This window comes from Rana temporaria, chromosome 4 (genome assembly GCF_905171775.1).
Source record: "Rana temporaria chromosome 4, aRanTem1.1, whole genome shotgun sequence".
NCBI classification, from domain to species: domain Eukaryota; kingdom Metazoa; phylum Chordata; class Amphibia; order Anura; family Ranidae; genus Rana; species Rana temporaria.
The window spans coordinates 451,813,190-451,839,133 of record NC_053492.1 but is presented as its reverse complement, the minus strand read 5'-3'; the positions used below and the strand labels follow the sequence as shown (position 1 = coordinate 451,839,133).

Genomic DNA, 25,944 nt, shown 5'->3' with positions numbered 1-25,944 from the left:
TGGGGGGCTGTTCTAATATAGAGGAGTACTTTAACCACTTCCATACCAGGCACTTACACACCTTCCTGCCCAAGCCAATTTTCAGCTTTCAGCGCTGTCGCACTTTGAATGACAATTGCGCGGTCATGCTACACTGTACCCAAACACATTTTTTATCATTTTGTTCCCACAAATAGAGCTTTGGTGGCACTGATGGGCACCGATGAGGCGGCACCGATAGGCGGCACTGATGGGCACTGATAGGCGGCGCTGGTATGTGGCACTGATGGGCACTTATAGGCGGTACTGATGGGCACTCATGGGCGGCACTTATGGGTGGCACTGATGGGTACTTATGGGTGGCACAGATGGACACTGATAGGTGGGCATTGGGCATAGATGGGCACTGAGAGGTGGCACTGATGGACACTGAGGGGTGGCACTGATGGACACTGAGGGGTGGCACTGATGCACACTGAGGAGTGGCACTGATGGCATTGTTGGGCATCACTCCAGTCAGTGCCCATGTTGCCAGTCAGTGCCCATTTGTGGGCACTGATTGGCATTTATTGTGCTCTTTTTTTTAAATAGTTTTTTGTTTTTTATTGTTTTTATGGTGCCATGGTGGCTTCCCTGGTGGTCCAGTGTGGGGATCCGAGGGGGGGCTGCACTGATAAACAATCAGCGTGAACCCTCCTGTCAGGAGAGCCGCCGATCGGCTCTCCTCTACTTGCGTCTGTCAGACGCGAGTGAGGAAGAGCTGATCAACGGCTCTTCCTGTTTACATCGTGATCAGCCGTGATTGGACACGGCTGATCACGTGGTAAAGAGTCTCTGCCGGAGGCTCTTTACCGAGATCGGAGATGCACGGTGTCAGACACCCCTCATCACCGATCGCCGCGTTGCATGCCCCCACGGCACTCGGCGGCTGTTATCCTGAAGGACATCAATAGTCGTCCAGTCAGGATTTCAGAACCACTTCCCGGACGTCAATATACTATTGACCGGGTGGGAAGTGGTTAATCTGTGGTCTCATAGTCTTAATCGAAACCGGTTTTGGTTGTGTTGGCTGGTTCCTCTAAGCCATTCCTCTTGTCCCATTGGGGAGATTTCCCCTTACTTACTGCCTCAAAGACACAACAGGAAATAAGTAAAAATCTCTTCCACAGTAGTACCAGAAACAGGCGTTGCCATTAAAACATTTTCCCTTACCCCATGTTATGCGACAGCTGGAAAATGTTGGTTTCCTATCCATTTGAAGGTGGGCAACCAGTTAACCGCCTTCCGCCCACCGTATAGACAAATGACAGTGGACCAGGGCAGCTCTTGTTCTGAGACGACATTATATGATAAGCCTAGTTTAGCCACGGTCGTGCGCCAGCGGGTGTGCGCAGCACATCGATCGTGGGCGTGCCGTGGGCGTGCCTTGTCTCTGGGGCATGGCTCAACATTGATCTCGGCAACGAGCCTTGGCTTTTTACCCATGCGATCAGCTGTGTCCAATCACAGCCGATCACATGTTAGCAAGGAGATACTGTTTATAGGCTCTCCTCACCTCACACTGATAGAGTGTGAAGTGAGGAGAGCCGGTCAGTGGCATCTCCTCACAGGGGATGCGTGTAAAGATACTCAGGGCAATGATCATCAGTGCCCTGATTACAATGCAGCCCCAACCATGCCCATCAGTGACACTAGTCTGTGCCAATCAGTGAGGCCAAACTGCGCACATCAGTGATGTCAATCAGTGCTGCCTTTCAGTGCCCATCAGTGCCACCTATCATTTCTCATAACTGCCGCCTATCAGTGTAAATCAGTGCCACCTATTAATGCTCATCAGTGCTACCTATCAGTGCCCATCAGTGCTGCATATTAGTGCCTCCTTATCAGTGCCACCTGTCATTGCACATAAGTGCCGCCTATCAGTGTCCATTAGCGGCACCTATCAATGTTCATGAGTGCCGCATATCAATGCCCATCAGTGCTGCATATTAGTGTCTCCTCATCAGTGCTACCCCATCAGTGCCCTTTAGTGCTGCCTCATCAGCGCACATCAGTGAAGGATAAAACAAAGAAACAAAGAAAAACTATTTTTTTTCAAACTTTTTGGTCTTTTTTCTTTTTATTTGCAAAAATAAACTAAAAAAAAAAAAACAGCAGTGATTAAACACCCCCAAATGAAAGCTCTATTTGTATGAAGAAAATTATTAAAAATGTATTTGGGTACAGTTTTGAATGACCGCGCAATAGTCATTCAAAATGCGACAGCGCTGAATGCTGAAAATGGGCCTGGGCAGGAACGGGGTGAAAGTGCCCGGTATCGAGGTGGTTAAAAAAATAGATAAAGCAATAATAAAAATCGGAAAACCTTTTCTTCCTCATTTAATGGTTCATATCATTATACAGTAAGTTATTTAGGTTGGAACGTTTGGCTGTTCTTTAGCAGCTCTGTTGGCGTACGTCTGCCATGTATGCATGATGTATGCTCAAAACTCATTATAGCTTTAAATATGATACCGTGTGTTGATGTTACAGGTTTGTATTACACACACAGGTTCCTCAAATTGTACTCCATGACATTTGCACTTGTGTAAGTAATAATATATATGTGACTGGCATTTATTATGTATAGCTGTTTTCATCTATACGGGAATAGACCTTCTGTCATTAATTATAAATGGAGAGTCTTATAAGACTATATGCTTTGGGCCTTGACAATGGCTATCATTATATATGAATGTTTACAAAATTAGGGCCCGGATTCACGTACAGCGGCGCATCTTTGAGCGGGCGTAACGTATCCTATTTACGTTACGCCTCCGCAACTTAGACGGGCAAGTGCAGTATTCTCAAAGCACTTGCTCCGTAAGTTGCGGCGGCTTAGCGTAAATAGGCCGGTGTAAGCCCGCCTAATTCAAATGTGGAAGATGTGGGCGTGTGTTATGTAAATGTTATGTGACCCCACGTAAATGACGCTTTTTACGAACGGCGAATGCGCCGTCCGTGGACATATCCCAGTGTGCATTGCTCCAAAGTACGCCGCAAGGACGTATTAGTTTCGACGTGAACGTAAATTACGTCCAGCCCTCACGGACGACTTACGCAAACGACGTAAAATTTTCAAAATTCGACGCGGGAACGACGTCCATACTTAACATTGGTACGCCGCATGTACGCCTCATATAGCAGGGGTAACTTGACGCCGGGAAAAGCCTAACGTAAACGGCGTATCTGTACTGCGTCGGCCGGGCGTACGTTCGTGAATTCGCGTATCTAGCTGATTTACATATTTCTAGGGGTAAATTAGCGTACACGCCCCTAGCGGCCAGCGTAAATATGCAGTTAAGATCCGACGGCGTAAGAGACTTACGCCGGTCGGATCTAATACAAATCTATGTGTAACTGATTCTAAGAATCAGGCGCAGAGATACGACGGCTCAGACTCAGAGATACGCCGTCGTATCTCCTTTGAGAATCTGGGCCTAGGTTTATAATTTTTTGTTACCGATAAAATGATCCTACTTTATAGAAAGGAGGGTTCCAAAAGGGGAGAGTCAAAACTGCTATTTGGTAATATAAAAGGAGTGTACCTAAAGTAATGCAAAAGCGGGCATAACTTTTTTTATGAAATTGCGTAGGACATTCAAATTGTAATCAGATTGATAGAGTAATGCCGCGTACACACGATCATTTTTCGGCATGAAAAAAACGTAGTTTTAAAAAAATGTAATTTAAAATAATCTTGTGTGGGCTTCACATCATTTTTTGGGTTCTGAAAAACGATTTTTTTTTCCGAACATGCTGCATTTTTTAACAACGTTTTAAACTACGTTGTTTTTCAGGGTGGAAAAAATGATCGTGTGTGGGCTAAAACGACGTTAAAAACCCGCGCATGCTCAGAAGCAAGTTATGAGGCGGGAGCGCTCGTTCTGGTAAAACTAGCGTTCGTAATGGAGTAAGCACATTCATCACGCTGTAACAGACAGAAACGCGTGAATCGTCTTTTACTAACACAAAATCAGCTAAAGCAGCCCCAAGGGTGGCGTCATCCGCATGGAACTTCCCCTTTATAGTGCCGTCGTCCGCGTTGTACGTCACTGCGCTTTGCTAGAGCATTTTTTTTTTTTAAACGATGGTGTGTGGGCAACGTCGTTTTAATGATGAAGTTGGAAAACGTTGTTTTTTCTACATGCCGAAAAACATAATTTTTTTTTTCATGCCGAAAAATGATCGTGTGTACGCTGCATAAGTCTTCCTCTATAGCAGGGGTCTCCAAACTTTCCAAGCAAAGGGCCAGGTTAATTTCCTTCAGGCTTTAGGGGGGCTGGACTGTGACCAATGAGAGTAGAAAAATGCCCTGGCATTAGTGCACCATCATTGGTTTTAATGGGATAAATAGTGTCCCGTTGTTGGGACAATGAGGAGATTAGTACTCCATTTATGGTGTCAGTTGGTGGAATAGTGCCCCATCATTGGTGTCAGTTGGTGGAATAGTGCCCCAAGGGCTAGATAAAGGCAAGCAAAGGGCCAAATCTGGCCCCTGGGCCGCAGTTTTGAGAACACTGCTCTATAGTAACTATTTCTTCTTCTATTTCATTGCAGGTAAGTAATGGATTTCAAGCAGAAGCAATGTGCTGTCATTGAGTTCTTGATGAAGGAAGGGGTGCAGACTGTCTGAGATCCACAAAAGGCTATAAAATATGTTTACGGAGAGGACACCATTGCCAAGAGCAATGTGCACAGATAGATGAAAAAGTTTAAATGTTTTTTATCTCTGTAAACATTCTGCAGCCTTCAGTGGATGTCGGGCAGCCTGCACCCCTCCTTCATTAAAGCAGGGGTTCACCCTATAAAAAAAAAATGTTTCTTCTAGCATAAAATTCGGCATAGTAGCGCGAGCTACAGTATGCCGGTCTTAATTTTTTTATCCCCGTACTCACTGTGCAATCGTACATAGAAGATTCCGACTGCCCACGGGGAATGGGCGTTCCAATCCAGACGGAAGGTGATTGACGGCCGGCCCTGGCACGTCACGCTTCTCCGGAAATAGCCGAAATAGGCTTGGCTCTTCACGGCGCCTGCGCATAGTCTGTGCGCAGGCGCCGTGAAGAGCCGAGACCTTCTTCGGCTGTCTTCGGGGAGCGTGACGTGCCAGAGCCGGCCGTCAATCACCCTCCCTCTTGAAAGGAACGCCCATTCCCCGTGGGCAGTCGGAATCTTCTATGTACGATTACACAGTGAGTACGGGGATAAAAAAATTAAGACAGGCATACTGTAGCTCGCGCTACTATGCCGAATTTTATGCTAAAAAGTTGTTCTGCAGGGTGAAACACCGCTTTAAGAACCCAATGACGGTATGTTTTGTACCTTAAAAAGAAGAAAAAGAATTACTAGAGAGGAAAAGTTACTCCACCAACATGTGAAATGTGAATGGCCTATGTAAGTTAACCGCTTGCCGACCAGTACGTCGGCACAATGGCACGGCTGCGCAAATGGGTGTACAGGTATGTTCCCTTTAAATCGCGGCTTAGTCGGCACACATGCCCACCGCGTACTCCGTGACCATGCCCGTGGGTGGAAAGGGGAATAGCCGCTCCAGGTGGAAACCCAGACGAAAATCCACCGTTGCAGACAACTCAGGTGCAGGCAATGCACTTAGCAAAGCAGGAACACAGTATGGGCTAGATTCAGATAGCCCGCCGTAAGTTTGTGCGGGCGTAGCGTACCTCAGATACGCTACACCGCCGTAACTTAGTGAGGCAGGGACTGGATTCACAAAGAACCTGCGCCCTAAGTTACGGCGGCGTATCGTAAATCTGCCGGCGTAAGCGCGCCGAATTCAAATTGTGAAGAGGTGGGCGTGTTTTATGTAAATAAAACATGACCCCACGTAAATGACATCTCTAACGAACGGCGCATGCGCCGTCCGTGAACGTATCCCAGTGCGCATGCTCCTAATCACGTTGCAAATAGTCAATGCGTTCGACGTGAACGTAATTTACGCAAAGCCCTATTCGCGAACAACTTACGCAAACGACGTAAACGACGCAAAATTCGACGCTGTCCCGACGTCCATACTTAACTTTGGATACTCCTCATATAGCAGGAGTAACCTTACGCCGGAAAAAGCCTTACGTAAACGACGTAAAAAAATCTGCCCAGGGCACGTATGTTTCTGAATCGGCGTATCCAGCTCATTTGCATATTATATGCCGTAATCAACGGAAGCACCACCTAGCGGCCAGCGTAAATATGCACCCTAAGATACGACGGCGTAAGAGACTTACGTCGGTCGTATCTTAGCTAAATTCCGGCGTATCTTGCTTTCTGAATACAGAAAAAAGATACGCCGGCGCATCCTAGAAGTTACGCGGCGTATCAACAGATACGCCGACGTAACTTCTTACTGAATCTAGCCCATTGTCTCTGGACAGCCGCACACTGAACAAATTGTAGCCTTTATTGAAAAAAGGACAGCACTACAAATCACAGTAAAGTGAAATAAAATAAAACCCAACTGCTGACGCGTTTCGCACTAACACTAGTGCTTAGTGCGATGTCCGCCGGTGTCTCGCGATTGTGACACGGAGCTGCAGAACGGGGATGTGCCTATGTAAACAAGGCATTTCCCTGATCTGCCTAGTGACATGAGAGGGATCTACTGCTCCCTCTTATCGGGAGCAGTGATCGCTGTCATGTCAGTGGTAGCCCATCCCCCCCACAGTTAGAATCACGCCCTAGGACACACTTAATCCCTTCCTCGCCCCCTAGTGTTTTACCCCTTTCCTGCCAGTGTCATTTACACAGTAATCAGTGCATTTTTATATCAAAATAAAAACCGCAGAGGTGATCAAATACCACTAAAAGAAAGCTCTATTTGTGGGGAAAAAAGGACGTCAATTTTGTTTGGGAGCCACGTCGCACGACCGTGCAATTCTCCGTTAAAGCGACGCAGTGCCGTATAGCAAAAAGTGCTCTGGTCGGGAAGGGGGTAAATTGGTTAATAAAAATGTTATCATATACTAACATATTGTTTTATCTGGGAGATAACACCATGCTCACTATGGCCTGTGGGTTACTAAACTCTCAGGTCTCGTACACACAACCGAGTTTCTCGTCAAAAACCAGCAAGAAACTTGCTGTGATTTTTTTTTTGCAGAGGAAACCGGTCGTGTGTACATTTTTAGACGAGGAAACTGTCGAAGGATCCCGTCGAGCCAAAAAGAGAGCATGTCTTCTTTTTCCTCGACGGGAATGGAGAAACTTGCCTTGTCGAGTTCCTCGACAGCCTAACAAGGAACTCGATGAGGAAAACGATGTGTTTCGCCCGTCAAGTTCCTCGTCGTGTGTACGAGGCTTCAGATCAAAGAGACCAGGCTCTATACAGGACACAAGAAAACACAAGGGAAGGGTCTGTTTCAGGGCTGATAACTTGCAGGGGAGGGCTGGCAGCCTTAGGCCTGGGGGGCAAGTCCAGTCAAGAGTCCGCACAGAGGCCCCCTTACATCAGAGTCTTCACAGAGGCCCCCCTTACATCGGAGTCCGCACAGAAGCCCCCCTTTAATTGGAGTCCGCACAGAGGCCCCCCTTACATCGGAGCCCGCACAGAGGCCCCCTTTACATCAGAGGCCCCCCTTACATCAGAGTCCGCACAGAGGCCCCCCTTACATCAGAGTCCGCACAGAGGCCCCCCTTACATCAGAGTCCGCACAGAGCCTCCCCTTACATCAGAGTCTGCACAGAGCCTCCCCTTACATCAAGGTCCGCACAGAGGCCCCCCTTACATCAGAGTCCGCACAGAGCCTCCCCTTACATCAGAGTCCACACAGAGCCTCCCCTTACATCAGAGTCTGCACAGAGCCTCCCCTTACATCAGAGTCCGCACAGAGCCTCCCCTTACATCAGAGTCTGCACAGAGCCTCCCCTTACATCAGAGTCCGCACAGAGCCTCCCCTTACATCAGAGTCCGCACAGAGCCTCCCCTTACATCAGAGTCCGCACCGAGCCTCCCCTTACATCAGAGTCCGCACCGAGCCTCCCCTTACATCAGAGTCCGCACCGAGCCTCCCCTTACATCAGAGTCCGCACAGAGCCTCCCCTTACATCAGAGTCCGCGACTCTGATGTAAGAGACTGGGAGAGACTGGGAGGCAAGACAGACTAGAGAGGGTGAACTTACCAGGATGGAGGCTGAGGCGCAGGCAGGCTGTCTGATGCTTTTTTGGGTTCAAACTTCCTGTCCAGTGCCCACACATGCCCGGGGAATGTGGGCAGGGCAGACTCAGAAGGAAGAGGAGCAGATGAGCTCTATCTCTCCTCATGTCTGTGCAGAGAGAGAAGAGGATGTCAGCGCTGGTGTGCACTGAGGCTGAGCTATGTGTGAGATGAGACATAGCTCAGCTCTGCAGCCATCTAACTCGGAGCTCACACAGGCACGGCTGCACAGGTGAGCAGCGGCCGTGAACTGTGATAACAGAGCTCCAGCAGGCATATTCCTGCTCTGCAAAAACAGCATTTGGTAGTGGCGGCCGGTGGCTGTGCATAGTGTCACCAGTCCGGGGGCATATTTCCACCCTGCCCCCCCTGCCAGCCCTCCCCTGATAACTTGTATAATGATTTAGATCAGTGGTCTCAAAGTACCGGCCCGCGGGCCATTTGCGGCCCGTGGACCAGTCATAAATGGCCCGCAGGCAAGGTGGAAGTGAGGGGAGCACTGGCGCCATCTGGTGGGGAGCCGTTGGTATTACAAGTTATTACCACCAGATGTGAGCTGGCGCCATCTGGTGGTGGCCGTTGGTATTACAAGTTAAGCATTACAAGTTAAACAGCAATTCTAATGTCATTTTACACTATTTTCACTGCCATATTCTTCCCTCTAATTAGAACCCCCAAACATTATATATATTTTTTATCCTAACACCCTAGAGAATAAAATAGCGATCGTTGCAATACTTTCTGTTACGCCGTATTTGCGCAGCGGTCTTACAAGCGCACTTTTTTGGGAAAAAATTACACTTTTTTTAATTAAAAAATAAGACAACAGTAAAGTTATCCCCATTTTTTTTAATATTATGAAAGATAATGTTACGCCCGAGTAAATTGATACCCAACATGTCACGCTTCAAAATTGTGTCCGCTTGTGGAATGCCGACAAACTTTTTTACCCTTTAAAATCTTCATAGGCGACGTTTAAAAAAATCTACAGGTTGCATGTTTTAAGTTACAGAGGAGCTAGAATTATTGCTCTCACTCTACCAATCCGGCGATACCTCACATGTGTGGTTTGAACACCGTTTACATATGCGGGCGCTGCTCACGTATGTGTTCGCTTCTGCGCGCAAGCTCGTCGGGACGGGGTGCGTTTTCTGGCTCCTAACTTTTTTAGCTGGCTCCTAGATTCCAAGCAAATTTGTCAAACCCTGACTTACACCAGTGCTGGTGGTAATAATGCGCTCGCTGACACCAGTGCTGGGGGTTAATAATGTGTTCGCTGACACCAGTACTGTTGTTTTTGAAGTTTGAAAGTTTGCATGCGGCCCCCCATGGCATATGAAAACTTGTCTTGTGGCCCTCAGGTAATTTGAGTTTGAGACCCCTGATTTAGATGGAACTGCGATCTTCTATGGAGAACTTGTTATGATTAAAATATTTAGGCAGCCATCGCTAAGCTCACTTCTTCTGTAAATGCTTTTTGCCTCGTTGACATGCTGACCTCAGGATGAGAAATGGAATGCCATCACATTAAGCTGTTTCACAAGACATTTACACAAAAGGGCATATCTTTTAAAAACGTGGAAAAGAAAATAGAGAACTTTCTCATAGATGCCAAACAGTTAACTCGTTTAATGTTCCAAAAGAGAAAATCTGATTGGTCACAAAGGGCAAGTTGTCAACTTTTAGGGCAAAATAATTTACGTATTATAAATACTGTAGGCTTTTAACCAGCCCTAGATTGAAGAAAGAAAATATAATACCTTATTCCAGCTATTAAGAACTTTTTTTTATTAAAGTACAGTTATTTTGCCAACACAAAATGACCTACATAGTGCCCTGTGATATTTTAGGACAGTCATGTGTAGTACATTGAGAGAAGCAGCTGTAGAATGTGACCCCCAGTTCCGGAACTCAGCTCCATTCTCATCTCAGCTCGAATAACTCAGCCTGAGATCTAACGCAAGTCCTGAGCTTATATGAAAAAAATAATTAAATAAAGACATGGAGAACCAGAGCTGGAGCCTCGCCAACCATGTTTTGGAAGACACAAGTCACCACAAATGAGCAGAAAAAAGGAGGCGGCCAAGTGATTGTTTAGGAAGAAAATAATAATGGGCATCTCAACATTGAGTGATGGGTATTTAGACAACGTCCTAGACCTAGACATATGACCATAAGGACACTGACAAGTCAGTGTATGGCTTCTTTCAACGGTTATGGTCATCTGGTTTTGACTGACGTTTTTGTGCATAATCATGTGGTCATGTAATACCAGCACATGGGTGAGACTTAGGCCTCGTACACACAATAGGTTAACCAGAGGACAACGGTCTGATGGACCGTTTTCATCGGTCCAAACCGATCGTGTGTGGGCCCCATAGGTTATTTAGTCACTTAATGCCCGCCGCACGCCTATTTACGTCCACAGAATGGCACGTACAGGCAGATGGGCGTATATATACGTCCCTGCCTTCTAGCGGGTCGGGGGTCCGATCGGGACCCCCTCCGCTGCATGTGGCGGGCGGCTTACCTCGGGGAGCGATCCGGGACGACGGCGCGGCTATTCGTTTATAGCCGCCCCGGAGCTGGAGAACGGGGAGAGCCGTATGTAAACACGGCTTCCCCGTGCTTCACTGTGGCGGCGCATCGATCGTGTCATCCCTTTTATAGGGAGACTCGATCGATGACGTCAGTCCTACAGCCACACTCCCCTACAGTTGTAAACACACACTAGGTGAACCCTAACTCCTACAGCGCCCCCTGTGGTTAACTCCCAAACTGCAACTGTCATTTTCACAATAAACAATGCAATTTAAATGCATTTTTTGCTGTGAAAATGACAATGGTCCCAAAAATGTGTCAAAATTGTCCGAAGTGTCCGCCATAATGTCGCAGTCACGAAAGAAATCGCTGATCGCCGCCAATAGTAGTAAAAAAAAAAAAATTAATAAAAATGCAATAAAACTATCCCCTATTTTGTAAACGCTATAAATGTTGCGCAAACCATAAATGTTCCGATAAACACTTATTGCGATTTTTTTTTACCAAAAATAGGTAGAAGAATACGTATCGGACTAAACTGAGGAAAAAAATATTTTTTATATATGTTTTTGGGGATATTTATTACAGCAAAAAGTAAAAAATATTGCATTTTTTTCAAAATTGTCGCTCTATTTTTGTTTATAGCGCAAAAAAATAAAAACCGCAGAGGTGATCAAATACCACCAAAAGGAAGCTCTATTTGTGGGGAAAAAAAGGACGCCAATTTTGTTTGGGAGCCACGTCGCACGACCGCGCAATTGTCTGTTAAAGCGACGCAGTGCCGAATCGCAAAACCTGGCCTGGGCATTTAGCAACAAAATGGTCCGGGGCTTAAGTGGTTAACCTTAGGTTAAAAAAAAAGCCAACTTGCTTTAAAATGAACCTATGGATTCCTAACCAATGGGAAAGAAAACGATCGTTAGTAGGCACGCATGCTCAGAATCAAGTCGACGCATGCTTGGAAGCATTGAACGTTTTTTTTCAGCACGTCGTTGTGTTTTACGTCACCGCGTTCTGACACGATCAGTTATTTAACCGATGGTGTGTAGGCACGACGGACCATCAGTCAGCTTCATCGGTTAACCTATGACAACGGTCCAACTGTAAAGTTTATAATTTTTACAGTATATCTACACTATGTTATCAAAAGTGTGGCCACCCCTTAAAACACAGAGTTCAAGTGCACAAGGCCAGCTTCATACAGAAATGGTTTCAGGGCCGGATTAACATAGGGGCTATTGGAGCTGCAGCTCCAGGCCCCTCCCTTAATATAGGCCCATACACTGCACACAATCGTTGGCTGTCGGCCGCTACATTGTGTTATAGAGACAGAAACAGTTGCATAGCTTCTGCCGTTCTGCGAAGCGGTGCTAGAGGGCCGGGCATGCTCCTCCTCTAGGGCAAACACACTTCCCTTACAGACGGAGTGATCTCCACAGGGCAGAAGCTTCAGGAGGCTCGATGGGAGAGGAGTGATGGCGAGCAATAACTAAAGGGCTGGGGCCTGGGCTACTAGTAGCAAATTATTATTTCCAATTTATTGTTGTGTCAGACTGTCAGCACAGTGTGAACTTGGGGCCCTGTACACACGATCAGTCCAAACCGATGAAAACGGACTAAAGTTCAGTTTCATCGGTCCAAACCGTGTGTACGCCCCATCAGTCTTTTGTCCTTCAGTCCAAAGTTTTAGAGCTTTAAAATCGGACCGAAGGACGCCTAACCCAGGGCTCGACAAATCCCGGTCGCTAAGTCGCCATGGCGACTAGAAATAGCATCCTGGCGACTTGGCTTGGAAGGTGGGCAAAAAAAAAAAGTGAAAGGTGAAGTCCCCAGCTCTTCCTTGTGTGAGCTGGTGCCTTCTGGTGGTGGGCGTTGGTATTACAAGTTAAGCATTACAAGTTAAACAGCAATTCTAATGTCATTTTTCACTATTTTCACTGCCATCTTCTTCCCTCTAATTAGAACCCCCAAACATTATATATATTTTTTTATCCTAACACCCTAGAGAATAAAATGGTGATCGTTGCAATACTTTCTGTCACGCCGTATTTGCGCAGCGGTCTCACAAGCGCACTTTTTTGGGAAAAAATTACACTTTTTTTTATTAAAAAATAAGACAACAGTAAAGTTATCCCCATTTTTTTTATATTATGAAAGATAATGTTACACCGAGTAAATTCATATCCAACATGTCACGCTTCAAAATTGCGTCCGCTTCATAGGCGACGTTTAAAAAATTCTACAGGTTGCATGTTTTGAGTTACAGAGGAGGTCTAGGGCTAGAATTATTGCTCTCGCTCTACCAATCGCGGCAATACCTCACATGTGTGGTTTGAACACCGTTTACATATGCGGGCGCTGCTCACGTATGTGTTCGCTTCTGCGCGCAAGCTCGTCGGGACGGGGCGCGTTTTCTGGCTCCTAACTTTTTTAGCTGGCTCCTAGATTCCAAGCAAATTTGTCAAACCCTGGCCTAACCGATCGGTCAAAACCGATGGTTAGTACACAAAAGCATCGGTTCCAAACCCGCGCATGCTCAGAATCAAGTCGACGCATGCTTGGAAGCATTGAACTTAATTTTTCTCTGCACGTCGTTGTGTTTTACGTCACCGCATTGAACTGTCATCGGTTTTTGAACTGATGGTGTGTACGCACATCAGACCATCAGTCTGTGAACTGATGAAACTGAACTTCAGTCCATTTTTATCAGTTTGGACTGATCGTGTGTACAAGTGTGTTAACTCTTGGGGGAGGGAGGAGGCGGTTAAATTAAAGGGGTTGTAAAGGTAAAAAATGTTTTCCCTAAATAGCTTCCTTTACCTTAGTGCAGTCCTCCTTCACTTACCTCATCCTTCCATTTTGCTTTTAAATGTCCTTATTTCTTCTGAGAAATCCTCACTTCCTGTTCTTCTGTCTGTAACTCCACACAGTAATGCGAGGCTTTCTCCCTGGTGTGGAGTGTCGTGCTCGCCCCCTCCTTTGGGCTACAGGAGAGTCAGGACGCTCTCTATGTTGCAGATAGAGAAAGGAGCTGTGTGTTAGTGGGCGTCCTGACTCTCCAGTAGTCCAAGGGAGGGGGGAGCACGACACTCCACACCAGGGAGAAAGCCTTGCATTACTGTGTGGAGTTACAGACAGAAGAACAGGAAGTGAGGATTTCTTAGAAGAAATAAGGACATATAAAAGCAAAATGGAAGGATGAGGTAAGTGAAGGAGGACTGCACTAAGGTAAAGGAAGCTATTTAGGTAAAAAAAAAATTACCTTTACAACCCCTTTAACATTACTATTTGTAATATGCAGCATGAAGGGGTTTAATGTACTGTCAATGATGCATTAGTGACCAGTGATAGTTAATTAACCCCTTTGTGTGCTGCATTAGTGGCAGTGGCACGTGTCAATGTTAACCCCTTTATGCTGCAGCATGAAGGGTTTTAGAAACACTGACATTGGTGTCACTAATGCAGCACAAAGGGGTGACTTAACTATCACTGGTTACCAATGCATCATTGACAGTACATTAAACCCCCTCATATTACAAATAGTATTGTTAATTATTTAACCACTTGCCTGACGTGCTATAGACATGGCTACAGTGTGGTCGGCTGGTTCTGGGAGGGCATCTATTGATGCCCATGTGGTCAATCATGTGTCCAATCACAGCTGATCATCTCAAAGGCTGTGACAACATGAGGAGAAGAGAGCTGGTAACTGGCAATCCTCACAGGGGACATCTACACTGACAATCAGTGCTCTGATCATCAATGCAGCCCCAAAAGTACCAATCAGTGTCCATCAGTGCTACCTATCAGTGCCCATCAACGCCACCTATCAGTGCTTCCTCATTGGTGCTACCAATCAGTGCCCATCAGTGCTTCCTATCAGTGCTGCCAATCAGTGCTTCCTCATTAGTGCCACCTATCAGTGCAAATCAGTGCCACCTATCAATGCCCATCAGTGCCACCTATCAGTGCTTCCTCATTAGTGCCACCTATCAGTGCCGCCTATCAGTGCCCATTAGTGCTGCCTATCAGTGCCCATCAGTGCAGCCTATCAGTGCCCAGCAGTGCTGCTTATCAGTGCCTATCAATACCCATCAGTGCTTCATCAAGTACTAAGTCATGTTTTGCTTGGGGATCAAATACTTATTTCACTCACTGGACTGCAACTTAGGGCCAGATTCACGTAGCTGCGCGGCGGCGTAACGTATCTCATTTACGTTACACCGCCGCAAGTTTTCAGCGCAAGTGCTTGATTCAAAAAGCCTTTGCCTGTAAACTTGCGGCGGCGTATCGTAAATGCGTCCGGCGCAAGCCCGCCTAATTCAAATGGGGCGTGTATCATTTAAATTAGGCGCGTTCCCTCGCCGAACGTACTGCGCATGCTCCGTTTTGAAATTTCCCGCCGTGCTTTGCGCGAAATGCTGTCGCCCCGACGTAATTTTTTGAACGTCGACGTGCGTTACGTCCTTTCGTATTCCCGGACGAATTACGCAAAAAAAAAAAAAATGAAATTCGACTTTAACATGGCCTGTCTATTTTTACACCACCTAAATAGCAGCCGTAACTTTGCGACGGGAAAAGCCGACTAGCGACAACGTAAGAGAATGCGACGAACGCGCGTACCTTCGTGGATCGCCGTAATCAGCTAATTAGCATACCCGACGTGGAAAACGACGCAAACTCCACCCAGCGGGCGCCGAAGTATTGCATCCTAAGATCCGAAGGCGTACGAAGCCGTACGCCTGTCGGATCTTAGCCAAATGCCGTCGTATCTTTGTTTGAGAATTCAAAATAAAGATACGACGCGGCAAATTTGAAAGTACGCCGGAGTATCAGCAGATACTCCGGCGTACTTTTTCTGTGAATCTGGCCCTTCATTTATAGCATTTGTTTTATGTTTTTTTTTCTGGATTTTTGGTTGATATTCAGTCTATATCATTAAAAATGCACAGATGATACAAATTATAGACCCTTCGTTTCTTTGTAGGTGGGCGAACCTTATTTCCCCCACTGTTTTGTTCCCACTGCAATACTTACATCCCATTGGTGGAAGGTAGTGTTGCTCACGAATATTCGCATTGCGAATATTCGTTACGAATATGGCATATTCGAATATTCGCGAATAACTCGAATTTCGCGGCCAATATTCACTATTTCAATTTTATTTTTAAAACAGATCACATCCTAGTGATCTCCATCGACGTCTAAAAGCATTGCTGGTATGATTAGAGACCCTGGGCCGAGTAGCTAAGCTGAGGCAATCCTTTTATGTTGCCGAATATTCGCAATCGGGAATATTCGATTTCCGAATATTCCCGAATACTTTCTCCGCCCTTCTTTTGCATCAGAGCCAATCAGAGTTCTCCTACCACAGTTGTCATAGGAGAGAGTGGAGTGTTTCTGTGCGTTTTTCCAGTGTATCACATCTTCAAAGAATTTTCCATTTTTTGTCCCGTGTCATCATTTGCATTTCACCTCTTTAAAGCGGGGGTTCACCCTATTAAAAAAATTTTTTTTATTTTTTATTCTAGCATAAAATCCGGCATAGTAGCGCGAGCTACAGTATGCCGGTCTTACATTTTTTATCCCCGTACTCACTGTTTAATCGTACCTAGACGATTCCGACTGCCCACGGGGAATGGGCGTTCCAATCCAGAGGGAAAGTGATTGACGGCCGGCTCTGGCGCGCCACGCTTCTCCGGAAATAGCCTGAAATAGGCTTGGCTCTTCACGGCGCCTGCGCATAGCCTGTGCGCAGGCGCCGTGAAGAGCCGAGACCTACTCCGGCTGTCTTCGGGGAGCGTGACGTGCCAGAGTCGGCCGTCAATCACCCTCCCTCTTGCTAGGAACGCCCATTCCCCGCGGCAGACGGAATCGTCTATGTACGATTAAACAGTGAGTACGGGGATAAAAAATGTAAGACCGGCATACTGTAGCTCGCGCTACGATGCCGAATTGTATGCTGAAATGTTGTTCAGCAGGGTGAACCACCGCTTTAATGAGAATAATAACTGTTTAACATAAAGACATTTAAGAGATGTCAACGTAAACGGTTTACTTGGCTTTTCCAAATCTATGGTTATTCAATATTTATTAAACTAATCAATATACAAATTCGTCAAAGTAAACCCTCAAATCTATATAATAATGTATTTATTTTATTAATACCTTGTTAGTTGCAGGGTCCATTACGTAAAACCACACTTTTTCCAAAGGGCAGGTGAAATTGAATGTTTCAAAATTTCGCAATCAATTTCGCATTCGCATTAGCGAAATTTCTCAAAAAAATTTTTTGATAAAATATCACGAATATTCGATTTTAGCGAATATTTCATGAATATTCGGCTATATATTCGTGATATATCGCGAAATCGAATATGGCGTATTCCGCTCAACACTAGTGGAAGGGCATGGCAGGAAGGGGCCCAGATTTATTCACCACTAGCTCACTGTGCTGTTACTTTGATCCGTAACAAAAACACTTCTCAGAAGGATATTATTAAAGGATTACAAGTTCAACAAGTCGGTTCAACTATCTGTTTTTCTAATGTAAATAATGTAAGATTTTTCCTACCTCAATTAAATGGTGCTTGTAATTGCTACTTGTTAATGTGAATGACATTGTTAAAGGACAAATAACTAATCGCTAATCCTGTTTATATAATAGAAACAAGGACCTGGACCAGGAGACTATAATCTGAAAAGCGTCCCTTCTCAGAGTATTTCATCAAGTTTCAAATCAAGCGTTCCCAGGTTCCGTTCATCTATTAATGTAAGTCCGCAGAAGCAATATTTGATCTTTTCCACCATTTTAAGAGCCATACTTGCCAGGAATGTGTGCGATGAGAATATTGACAAGACAAATTTGAACAGGGTGCATGGGCATCCCTTTAGTTTTTGGTTTACCAAAGCCAACCATGGATCCTTCTAGATGCTTTTCTCTAAATTTGAGTATATATATAGATAGATAGAGACTGATCCAAGAGCATCTGATTTTTATACAATCCCATGTAGAGGAGCATGCCTGTGTCGGTACAACCCCCAGAAACAGCAAGGTGAGGCCCCGGGGACAAATTTGGCCAACCTCTGGGGTACTATGTACCAGCACATTAACAACTTATACTTGGCCTCCATGCCCATTGAGTTAATGAAGAGCAGTGGGCTACAGTGATTCCTTCCAGGTTTTTTACATTTTCTCTGTAACTATTGGGAAGATTTTACCCCACTTCCTGTGCAGTCACCAAAAAGGGAAACCTTTCCAATGCGTTACAATACACACCTTGTCTTAAGAAAAAAAAAAAGTTTGGGGAAAGATAATGAGCTCTATCAGGCTTTTAAGCCCCATACACACTATCAGTTTTCCTGCTGGTTTTCTCTTCAGGTTTACCAAAACCATGTAGTGCAAGGGCCTGCCTGATTGCATTCAAATTGAAACGCTTAAGGTTTGACCTCATATTAGATGGTTTTGGTAAACCTGAAGAGAAAACCAGCAGGAAAACTGATAGTGTGTATGGGGCTTAACTGTTTTACATTTGTATCCTCCTTGGGGAAATTGCTTCACTTCCTGTGTGGTCATCAGCATAGGAAGTGAGGTGGAATCTCTGAATCTCCCAACAAGGGACACAATTGGCTATAACATCTGACATAGGGGGGTTATTTACAAAAGGCAAATCCACTTTGCACTACAAGTGCAAACTACGGGCCAGATTCACAGAAGAGATACGACGGCGTATCTCTGAAACGCCGTCGTATCTCTGAGAGTATCTATGCGACTGATTCATAGAATCAGTTACGCATAGATAGCCCTAAGATCCGACAGGTGTAAATTACTTACACCATCGGATCTTAGGATGCAATACTTCGGCCGCCGCTGGGTGGAGTTTGCGTAGTTTTCCAGCGTCGGGTATGCAAATGAGGTTTTACGGCGATCCACGGCGGTTTTTGCGTTCGTTACGTCGTCGCTAGTAATTTTTTCCCATCGCAAAGTTAAGCCTGCTTTAACATGGCTTAACTTTAGATGAGCCATGTTAAAGTATGGCCGTCGTTCCCGGGTCGAATTTCAAATTTTTTTTTTTTTGCGTAAGACGTCCGGGAATACGAACGTACGTTACGCACGTCGCCGTTCAAAAAAATGACGTCACTTCGCGCAAAGCACGGCGGGAATTTCAAAACGGAGCATGCACAGTACGTCCAGCGCGGGAGCGCGCCTAATTTAAATGGTACACGCCCCATTTGAATTAGGCGGGCTTGCGCCGGACGTCTTTACGTTACTCCGCCGCAAGTTTATACTCAAGTGCTTTGTGAATCAGGCACTTACGAGGAAAACTTAACTTAAAGACGATACGTTACGCCGCCGCAGTTCTTTCTGAATCTGGCCCTACAAGTGCAAAGTGCACTTGAAATTGTACTGAAAGTGCACTTGGAAGTGCAGTCGCTGTAAATCTGAAGGGTAGAGCTGAAATGAGGGGAAGCTCTGCTGATTTTATTATCCAATCATGTGCAAGCTAAAATGCTGTTTTTTATTTTCCTTTCATATCTCTCTCGGATCAACAGTGACTGCACTTTTAGTGCAATTTTAAGTGCACTTTGCACTTGTAATGCAAAGTGGATTTGCCTTTCGTAAATAACCCCCACGGTCTCATCTTTCCTCACTCTAACCAAAACTAAACTACTGTATATGTTTTGGCTGGGGCTGACCGTTTTCTTAGTTTTGGAACTTGGCACTTATACCACTGTTATCAACAGGTCTATATTACTATGACTTTTGTGATTCCAAAGTTCATCAATTCCAAATGAATATTAGTGCAGAATATGTAGGTCCGGATTCACAGACACTGGCGCATATTTATGCCGCCGTAGCGTAGCTCCTTTACGCTACGCCGACGCAGCGCAGAGAGGCAAGCACTGAATTCACAAAGCCAGTGCTTCCAAATCTGCGCTGGGTTTCCAAGGCGTAAGTCGGCGTAAGTGGAAGTGGGCGTGAGCCATGCTAATGAGGCGTGACCCCATGCAAATGATGGGCCGAGCGCCAGACAGATACGTTTAGCCAACTGCGCATGCGCCGTCCCATGGCGCATCTCAGTGAGCATGCTTACAATCACGTCGGAATAACTGCCTAAGATACGTCGGATCACTGCCTACGGCGTGAAAGTAACCTACGCCTAGTCATATTCACGTCCTACGTAAACTACGTAAAATACGTCGGCTTGAGTTCCCTGGTGCAGCCCTTTGCATGGATGCTGCTGAGTTACACCTCCTTTGTGGGGCATAACTTTACGCCGGACGTATGACTTTACGCGCACTGCGTCGGACAGACGTACGTTCGTGAATCGGCGGATCTCCCTCATTTGCATATGTGAATAGAAAATCAATGGGAGCGCCGAATGCATCCAGCGTAAATATGCGCCCACTCTACGCCGGCGTAGGCAAGTTACGTCGGTCGGATGAAGCCTGTTTTCTGGCGTATCTTAGTTTTGTGGGCACGGCGTACAGATACGACGGCGCATATTTGCACTTACGCGGCGTATCTCGAGATACGTCGGCGCAAGTGCTTTGTGAATCCGGGCCATAGAATATTGCTATAGAATGACACCAAAGTAAAGATATTGAAAAGAAAAGAAAAAGAAAAAAACTTTTACAATTTAATAAACACCAAACTAAACGCACATCTCTGTCTGGCACAGAGAAGACCAGAGCTCCTAGTGAGGACATATAATTTATTTGGTTGTCTACAGACACAGGAAATACATAATTTACAGCTGATCTAATGGCTTAGCACCAGATAATAAGGCAGCTGCCCTGCCTTCTCTGGTTCCACTAAACGAGACGCAGCACAAAGGCAAGATCATGTAATCCAGAGCCTTGAAATGCTGGCAGGGAACCAATCGTACCTCGGAAGGCCCATCCGACTGGCAGTCATGTCACTGTTTATGTGATACAGGCTGACTTTTACTGCACACTTGTCTTAGTTCTTTCCAACTTCTGCGGTTTTAGAGATTAGGGTCGAATAAAAACACTGCCCTACGTAATACATTTCCCATGAGATTAGGAGATAGCACAGTGCTTAGATCATGTATTAGCAGCTTGGCGCTTTTGTTTTTACATTACATCTAATAATACAGGCTTGAATAGGGTTTTAGAAAAACTAATCATGACAATTTAAATGAAGTAATTAAAGAGCAATTCTAGATAACCAGTAAACTTAAAGCCGAGTTCCGCCAATTTTTTTTTTTTCTTTTTAAAGCGGAGGTTCACCCATAGCGAACACATTTTCCCCTTAGCTTCATGCTCATTTTGTCTAGGGGAATCGGCTAGTTGTTTTAAAATATGATCCGTACTTACCGTTTACGAGATGCATCTTCTCCGCCGCTTCCGGGTATGGGCTGCAGGACTGGGCGTTCCTTCTTGATTGACAGTCTTCCGAGAGGCTTCCGACGGTCGCATCCATCGTGTCACGATTTTCCGAAAAAGAAGCTGAACGTCGGTGCGCAGGCGCAGTATAGAGCCGCACCGACGTTCGGCTTCTTTCGGCTACTAGTGACGCGATGGATGCGACCGTCGGAAGCCTCTCGGAAGACTGTCAATCAAGAAGGAACGCCCGCTCCCGAAGACCCATACCCGGAAGCGACGGAGAAGATGCATCTCGAAAACGGGTAAGTACGGATCATATTTTAAAACAAATAGCCGATTCCCCTAGACAAAACGAGCATGAAGCTAGGGGGAAAATAGAAAAAAAAAAACGAATTGGGTGAACTCCCGCTTTAAGTCAGCAGCTACAAATCCTGCAGCTGCTGCCTTTTAAAATAAAAAAACTTACCTGTCCAGGGCGCCCGCAATGTCGGCTCCCGAAGCCGTTCTGTCCCTTGGCTTTACAGCCTGGTTCCCTACTGCACATGTGCGACTCGCGCTGCGTGATCCCACTGGTCCCTGCTGTCTCCCAGAAGACAGCGGGGTGACGGAGTAGGCGCCATGCATGGCGTAGATAGCCACGGGTGGCTCGGCTATCTATGCCCGGAAGTGGAAACAAAGGGCCAGATTTACAGAAGAGATACGACGGCGTATCTCTGATACACCGTGGTATCTCTCAGAGTATCTATGCGACTGATTCATAGAATCAGTTACGCATAGATAGCCCTAAACTTAACTTTACACGAGCCATGTTAAAGTATGGCCGTCTTTCCCGGGTCGAATTTCAAATTATTATTTTTTTTGCACAAGACGTCCGGGAATACGAACGTACGCTACGCACGTCGCCGTTCAAAAAAATTACGTCACTTCACGCAAAGCACGGCGGGAATTTCAAAACGGAGCATGCGCAGTACATCCGGCGCGGGAGCGCACCTAATTGAAATGGTACACGCCCCATTCAAATTAGGCGGGCTTGTGCCGGACGCCGCCGCCGTAAGTTTTCACGCAAGTGCTTGGTGAATCAGGCACTTGCGATGAAAACTTGCGGCGGTGTAACGTATATATGATACGTTAGGCCGCCGCTATTATATGTGAATCTGGACCAAAATACCTGTATTAGCTGGTTATCTGCTCCCCCCCACCCCCGAAAGTTGCCGAATGTGACACCAGACAGGGCCAAGCCATGCTCTGTGTGTTAATGGACACACAGAGCACGGTTCAGGAGCAAGCCAGCACAAGTGCCCTATAGTAGGCAAATTCCTATGGTGGACACTCGACAATGAGGCAGAGCCAGGAGCGCTGGCAGGGGACCCGAGAAGAGGAGGAGGTAAGTATGAAATTTAAAAAAAGATATGGGTTTACAATCACTTTAATCTTTAGAACTACTACTGACAGTTTCAGAAGGTCAAAAAGTCTGCTCAGTTTACCTGTGTGGCGATGTCACGTGGCTGAATCTACTGCTGGTGGTACCTTGCCAGTGACCAAACCCCTAAAATTGACCTATGCTATCTTATGATTTTGCTTTTCCTCTGCCAGACCTAGCCATTTATCACTAGTTCTAGATTGGGTTAGAACCTTTTCAAGTTTTTATTTCTGCCCGTGGATATATTTGGGAGGGTTTATTCTCAAAGAATGACAGGGTGTCACATAGACAACAAGTGATAGGAAATCCCAACAAAAAGGGCAGACAGCAACAAAACACCCTTTTGTAGATTTATATTGCTGTCTCTGTCCCCTGTGGGAGATTCCCCTCACTTCCAGTCAGGGCCATTTGAAGGAATTTGGGGGCCCCAAGCAAAATGGGGGCCCCAATCACCCCTCCGCACGCAAAGCCTACGTTAGCGCTACACTAATTTTTTAAACCCATGTTCTTACTCCCCCCCATCCCTATGTTTTTCTAATCTCACCTCCACATCTTCCCTGTAGGCAGCCGCTGTAGCGTGGCTGAGCTCCTCTTCCTCCTGTCAGTCCGGTGTTCTATCATTATGGGTCCCCAGCCCCCTATCAGATGCCTGGGCCGGGCCGGGTACCGCGCGGTACAGGAGATTCAGTTTCCTGTGTTCCCGGCCGGACTGAAAGGAAGTGAGCACTCAGTGTGCACTTCCTGTCAGTCCGGCCAGGAACAGGAAACTAAATCTCCTGTACCGCGTGCGGTACCGGGCCAGACTGACGGGACTCCAGGAGGAAGGAAGAGGAGCTCGGCCACGCTACAGCCTGGGAAGGGGAAGTTGGGGGCCCCAGGCCAGCTCGGGGCCCCAAGCAATTGTTTGTTTTGCCTGTCCTGTAGCGACGGGCCTGCTTCGAGTCTCAAATACAGGCTGTCAAAGAAACAGAAGTTGACATACCTCCCAACTTTTTGAACTTGAGAAAAAGATAGGTCTTGATGCATCAAAAAGTTGGCGTGACTTACAGAAGCACCTTTAAGTATTAACTATTTGAATAGCTCTATAAAAGGGATCTCCAAACTACGGCCCTCCAGCTGTTGCAGAACTACACATCTCACGTATCATTGTAAAACGCTGACATTCACAGACATGACTAGGCATGATGGGAGTTGTAGCTCCTAAACAACTGGAGGGCCATAGTTTGGAGACCACTGCTCTATATGAATAACATAAATAGCCTCTGAAGTATTTACTGCACAGTACTTGTACCCACAAAATATTTTCTAATTACTGTGCCACAAGCAATAGTCCCACAGACACACATAAACCTTAAAACAAAGGAGAATTTTACAAAAAATGATTTTGTTACATATGCTTTTGTTTGGGCAGAATATAGAAATAGAGCTAACATTGAAAGTGTTGGAAGCTACAACATCCAGCAACTGATTATTATTATTATTATTATACAGGATTTATATAGCGCCAACAGTTTGCGCAGCGCTTTACATCAGGGAAGACAGTACAGTCACAATACAATTCAATACAGGAGGGATCAGAGGGCCCTGCTCGTTAGAGCTTACAATCTAGAAGGGAGGGTCAAGTGGAACAAAGGGTAGTAGCTGTGGGGGATGATCAGATGGACTCAAATGCAAATACAGTTGTTAGGTGTGGGTAGGATAGGCTTCTCTGAAGAGGAGGGTTTTCAGGGATCCTCTAAAAGCTAGTAGAGAAGGAGATAGGCGGATAGATTGGGGTAAGGAGTTCCATAGGCTTGGAGAGGCTCTGGAGAAGTCCTGGAGACGAGCATGGGAGCAGGTGATGAGAGAGCTAGAGAGTAGGAGGTCTTGAGAAGAGCGAAGAGAACGATTAGGTTGGTATTTAGAGACTAGGTCAGTGATGTAGCTGGGGGCAGAGTTGTGGATGGCTTTGTAGGTAGTAGTTAGTAGTTTGAATTTAATTCTTTGGGTGAGCGGAAGCCAGTGGAGGGAACTGATGAGACAGTAAACACCTTGGGCCAGATTCACAGCCAGGCGGCGCAGCGTAACGTAACCGATTTAGGTTACACTGCCGCAAATTTTCTGGCTAAGTGCCCGATCCATAAAGCACTTACCTGGAAATTTGCGGCGGTGTATCCTAAATCCGTCCGGCGCAAGGCAGGCCCAATCGAATGGGGCGAGTCCCATTTAAATTAGGCGCGCTCCCGTCGCAAATTTCCCGACGTGCTTTGCGCGAAGTTACGACGCGCCAACATTTTGTGAATCGCGACGGGTAAAAAAGACTTGCGCCGGGAAAAATAAAAAATGTAAAAAGAAATTGAAAGCGACGCGGGAAAGACGGGTATACTTTTACATGGTGTACTAAGTTTACACTTTGTAAAAGGTACCCTATCTTTGCGACGGCAAACTAACACTTGCGGCGACATAACGACGGGAAAAAAATTTGTGGATCCCCCTAACTGCTAATTTGCATACCCGACGCTGGTTTACGACGCAAAATCCCCCCAGCGGCGGCCGCGGTACTGCATCCTAAGATCCGACAGTGTAAAACTATTACACCTGTCAGATCTTAGGGATATCTATGCGTAACTGATTCTATGAATCAGTCGCATAGATAGAAACAGGGATACGACGGCGTATCAGGAGATACGCCGTCGTATCCCTTTTGTGAATCTGGCCCCTTGATTGGTAGAATGTAGTGTCCCTTAAATTGCTGGTCAATGGAAGAAAAAGCTGTCTAGGCATCAGTGGTCAGTGGGAGGAAGTATACCCCAGTGCTGGTGGTCATTTCTTATTTTTTTTTTTTTTTTTTTCCAAATTATTTATTTAACAAAAAGGCAGTTTCCAAGACTTACAGAGATCTCACACAATGAGATTAGGGGGTTGATTTACCAACATTAGAAAGTGCAGCTGTGCATGGTAGCCAATCAGCTTCTAACTTCAAATTGTTCAAATAAACTTTGACAATAAAACCTGGAAGCTGATTGGTTTTTATGAAGCGCTGCACCAGATTTTGTATTCTCCAGTTTTAGTAATTTAACCCCGAGGCCCTGTACACACGATCAGTCCAAACTGATGAAAACGGACTGAAGTTCAGTTTCATCGGTTCACCGATGAAGCAGACTGATGGTCTGATGTGCCTACACACCATCAGTTCAAAAACCGATCGAGTCCAACGCGGTGACGTAAAACACAACGACGTGCTGAAAAAAATGAAGTTTAATGCTTCCAAGCATGCGTCGACTTGATTCTGAGCATGCCCGGGTTTGGAACCGATGCTTTTGCGTACTAACCATCGGTTTTGACCTATCGGTCAGGCGTCCATCGGTCCAATTTTAAAGCAAGTTCTCTGTTTTTGGACTGAAGGACAACAGACCGATGGGGCGTACACACGGTCGGTTTGGACTGATGAAACTGAACTTCAGT

General features: G+C 45.9%; 1 protein-coding gene across 1 annotated transcript in view; it reads left to right on the top strand.

Annotated features, from left to right (window-relative positions):
- STPG4 (sperm-tail PG-rich repeat containing 4) overlaps positions 1 to 25,944 on the top strand; it is a 123,623-nt gene that overhangs the window by 78,411 nt on the left and 19,268 nt on the right. The window contains exon 6 of the mRNA XM_040351574.1: positions 17,398 to 17,502. Coding sequence (XP_040207508.1) covers positions 17,398 to 17,502 — 105 coding nt within the window. The remainder of the gene's footprint in view (positions 1 to 17,397; positions 17,503 to 25,944) is intronic.